Source organism: Oncorhynchus mykiss, chromosome 17 (genome assembly GCF_013265735.2).
Source record: "Oncorhynchus mykiss isolate Arlee chromosome 17, USDA_OmykA_1.1, whole genome shotgun sequence".
Taxonomy (NCBI): domain Eukaryota; kingdom Metazoa; phylum Chordata; class Actinopteri; order Salmoniformes; family Salmonidae; genus Oncorhynchus; species Oncorhynchus mykiss.
In genome coordinates, this window is record NC_048581.1 from 597,501 (window position 1) to 602,500 (window position 5,000).

Below are 5,000 nucleotides of genomic sequence, written 5' to 3' on the forward strand. Positions count from 1 at the left end.
ACAATACAAACACACAGTCATACAACACAATACAAACACACAGTCATACAACACAACACAACACACAGTCATACAACACAACACAAACACACAGTCATACAACACAATACAAACACACAGTCATACAACACAATACAAACACACAGTAATACAACACAACACAACACACAGTCATACAACACAACACAACACACAGTAATACAACACAACACAACACAACACACAGTTATACAACACAATACAACACACAGTTATACAACACAATACAAACACACAGTTATACAACACAACACAACACAACACACAGTTATACAACACAACACAACACACAGTTATACAACACAATACAACACACAGTTATACAACACAATACAAACACACAGTTATACAACACAACACAACACAACACACAGTTATACAACACAACACAACACACAGTTATACAACACAACACAAACACACAGTCATACAACACAATACAAACACACAGTTATACAACACAACACACAGTCATACAACACAACAAAAACACACAGTAATACAACACAATACAAACACACAGTAATACAACACAATACAAACACACAGTAATACAACACAACACAACACAACACACAGTAATACAACACAACACAACACACAGTCATACAACACAACACAAACACACAGTAATACAACACAATACAAACACACAGTTATACAACACAATACAAACACACAGTCATACAACACAACACAAACACACAGTTATACAACACAATACAACACACAGTCATACAACACAATACAAACACACAGTCATACAACACAACACAATACAAACACACAGTCATACAACACAATACAAACACACAGTCATACAACACAACACAATACAAACACACAGTCATACAACACAATACAAACACACAGTAATACAACACAACACAACACACAGTCATACAACACAATACAAACACACAGTCATACAACACAACACACAGTCATACAACACAATACAAACACACAGTCATACAACACAATACAAACACACAGTCATACAACACAATACAAACACACAGTCATACAACACAACACAATACAAACACACAGTCATACAACACAATACAAACACACAGTAATACAACACAACACAACACACAGTCATACAACACAATACAAACACACAGTCATACAACACAACACACAGTCATACAACACAACACAACACACAGTAATACAACACAACACAACACACAGTCATACAACACAATACAAACACACAGTCATACAACACAATACAAACACACAGTCATACAACACAACACAATACAAACACACAGTCATACAACACAATACAAACACACAGTCATACAACACAATACAAACACACAGTCATACAACACAACACAATACAAACACACAGTCATACAACACAATACAAACACACAGTAATACAACACAACACAACACACAGTCATACAACACAATACAAACACACAGTCATACAACACAACACACAGTCATACAACACAACACAAACACACAGTAATACAACACAATACAAACACACAGTTATACAACACAACACAACACACAGTCATACAACACAACACAAACACACAGTAATACAACACAACACAACACACAGTTATACAACACAATACAAACACACAGTTATACAACACAATACAAACACACAGTCATACAACACAACACAACACACAGTCATACAACACAACACAAACACACAGTTATACAACACAACACACAGTAATACAACACAACACAACACAACACACAGTAATACAACACAACACAAACACACAGTCATACAACACAACACAACACAGTCATACAACACAACACAACACAACACACAGTTATACAACACAACACAACACACAGTCATACAACACAATACAAACACACAGCTATACAACACAACACAACACAACACACAGTCATACAACACAACACAAACACACAGTTATACAACACAACACAACACAACACACAGTTATACAACACAACACAACACACAGTCATACAACACAATACAAACACACAGCTATACAACACAACACAACACAACACACAGTCATACAACACAACACAAACACACAGCTATACAACACAATACAATACAAACACACAGTCATACAACACAATACAAACACACAGACATACAACACAACACACAGTCATACAACACAATACAAACACACAGCTATACAACACAATACAAACACACAGTAATACAACACAATACAAACACAGACGCAATGTCAGAACTGTGTGTGGTGGTGTGTGTCACCTCTCCGTCATCAGTGCGCTGCGTGTCAGGTGACCTCGGAACACAGACTGGATCAGCGTCACGGCAACCAGCTCCCCATCCTCCACACGGGAGGTAACATCAGTGCCGCGCTGTGATTGGCCATTCTGGAAATGAAACAGTAAATAGTAACTCCTATATCAGAGCCTAATTAGGGCAAACTCCCTCTACTCTATCTACCTATTGTAAATACGGGGGAACAGTGCCCCCAAGTGGCAATTTGGTTGAACTACAACATAAAAAAAAATATATATATATATATATATATAAATATATATATATAATATATATATATAAATATTTTACCTTTATTTAACTAGGCAAGTCAGTTCTTAAAAATTAATTCTTATTTTCAATGATGGCCTACCAAGGAACAGTGGGTTAACTGCCTTGTTCAGGGGCAGAAGGACAGAGTTTTGCCTTGTCAGCTCGGGGATTCGATCCAGCAACCTTTCGGTTACTGGTCCAACACTGTACCCACTAAGCTACCTGCCACCCCACAAACATTGTAGGTGTGTGTGTGTGTGTGTGTGTCTCTGTGTGTCTCTCTGTGTGTGTGTGTGTGTGTGTGTGTGTGTGTGTGTGTGTGTGTGTGTGTGTGTGTGTGTGTGTGTGTGTGTGTGGTTCTTTACCTTCTTGAGGTGGATGTCCTCATCGTACATGTGTGTGTGTGAGAGAGAGAGAGAGACCTTGCTGAGAGTGCTGGTGTGTGTGTCTCGGAGGTGAGCTATCTGGCTCTGTCTGAGGAGATGTCCTCTTATTGCTGACTGGACCAACACTGTGTCCTGGGGGAGGGGGAGAGAGAGGAGGGAGGAGAGAGAAAGAGAGAGAGAGAGAGAGGAGGAGGAGAGAGGAGGAGGGGGAGAGAGAGAAGAGGGAGAGAAAGGAGAGAGGAGGGAGAGAGAAGAGAGAGGAGAGAGGAGGGAGAGAGAAGAGGGAGAGGAGGGAGAGGAGAGAGTGGAGAGAGGAGAGAGAGGAGAGAGGAAGGAGAGAGGAGAGAGAGGAGAGAGGAGAGAGAGAGGAGAGGAGGGAGAGAAGAGAGAGGAGGGAGAGAAGAGAGAGGAGGGAGAGAGAGGTGAGAGAGAGAGGAGAGAGGAGGGAGAGAAGAGAGAGGAGGGAGAGAGAGGAGAGAATGTACTTTATTAGTCCATAGGAGATCGGCATTTGTCTTCATTCCCATTCTGTGGTAGCAGCTGGCAGGTACAACAACTTATTTAGATTAACTATTTAAAATGTTTGTTTATGGTTAGTTAGTTACAGTAGTTAGTTAGTTACAGTAGTTAGTTAGTTAGTTACAGTAGTTAGTTAGTTACAGTAGTTAGTTAGTTACAGTAGTTAGTTAGTTAGTTACAGTAGTTAGTTAGTTACAGTAGTTAGTTAGTTACAGTAGTTAGTTAGTTAGTTACAGTAGTTAGTTAGTTACAGTAGTTAGTTAGTTACAGTAGTTAGTTAGTTAGTTACAGTAGTTAGTTAGTTACAGTAGTTAGTTAGTTACAGTAGTTAGTTAGTTAGTTACAGTAGTTAGTTAGTTACAGTAGTTAGTTAGTTACAGTAGTTAGTTAGTTAGTTAGTTACAGTAGTTAGTTAGTTACAGTAGTGAGTTAGTTACAGTAGTTAGTTAGTTAGTTACAGTAGTTAGTTAGTTACAGTAGTTCGTTAGTTAGTTACAGTAGTTAGTTAGTTACAGTAGTTAGTTAGTTACAGTAGTGAGTTAGTTACAGTAGTGAGTTAGTTACAGTAGTTAGTTAGTTAGTTACAGTAGTTAGTTAGTGAGTTAGTTACAGTAGTTAGTTAGTTACCCTGTCTCTGTGCTCCAGCCACTCTCTCTGGATCACCCTAGCTGCCCTTTCCTTATCCTGGTTCTGTTCTTCCCTCTCCTCTCTTTCCTTCTCCTCCCTCCCTTCTGGGTTCTCCTTCCGGTTATCCTGGTTCTGTTCTTCCCTCTCCTCTCTTTCCTTCTCCTCCCTCCCTTCTGGGTTCTCCTTCCGGTTCTCCTCCTGGTTCTGTTCTTCTTCGGTCCATCTCTTCTTCTCCTCCTCCAGAGACTGTATCTTCACGGTCAGCTGTTCTATCTCCAGTCTGGAACAAGGAGGAGAATCAGACGGGTAGAAAGGTTTCCGTGGCAACGTCATGGCGCAGACACACGAGAGAAGAAGAAGTGTCCATACAACCTCTGTGGGCCATGTCACAGTGGTTATAAGCCTGCAGTAAACAGTTCAAGTAGTATTTGTGTCATATTGGATGTAAACACCATTCATTGTGTAGGAGTGTATTCCCCAGTCGGGACGTTCAGGTTGAACTGGGAGATACATACAGGTAGAGTCGTGTTTCCTTCTCATGTTCACTCCTTCGTTCATTCTTCCTCCTCTCCGTCTCTTTCTCTTCCTGCTCTCTTTCAGCCATCAGTCGTCTCAGCTCCTGTCTGAAAACAGAAGATTCGGCCATCAGTCGTCTCAGATCCTGTCTGAAAACAGAAGATTCGGCCATCAGTCGTCTCAGCTCCTGTCTGAAAACAGAAGATTCGGCCATCAGTCGTCTCAGCTCCTGTCTGAAAACAGAAGATTCGGCCATCAGTCGTCTCAGCTCCTGTCTGAAAACAGAAGATTCAGCCAACAGTCGTCTCAGCTCCTGTCTGAAAACAGAAGATTCGGCCATCAGTTGTCTCAGCTCCTGTCTGAAAACAGAA

At 40.5% G+C, this 5,000-nt stretch overlaps 1 protein-coding gene across 6 annotated transcripts in view; it reads right to left on the reverse strand.

Annotated features, from left to right (window-relative positions):
* The window catches only part of iqce (IQ motif containing E), a 22,061-nt gene that overhangs the window by 3,430 nt on the left and 13,631 nt on the right, over positions 1 to 5,000 (reverse strand). For 5 of the 6 annotated variants that reach the window (XM_036948484.1, XM_036948483.1, XM_036948487.1 and 2 more), the window contains 4 exons: positions 4,629 to 4,736; positions 4,114 to 4,393; positions 2,947 to 3,099; positions 2,297 to 2,421 (listed from right to left, as the gene is read on the reverse strand). In XM_036948484.1, the coding sequence (XP_036804379.1) occupies positions 2,297 to 2,421; positions 2,947 to 3,099; positions 4,114 to 4,393; positions 4,629 to 4,736 (666 nt within the window). The remainder of the gene's footprint in view (positions 1 to 2,296; positions 2,422 to 2,946; positions 3,100 to 4,113; positions 4,394 to 4,628; positions 4,737 to 5,000) is intronic. The other variant, XM_036948485.1, reaches the window with a different exon arrangement.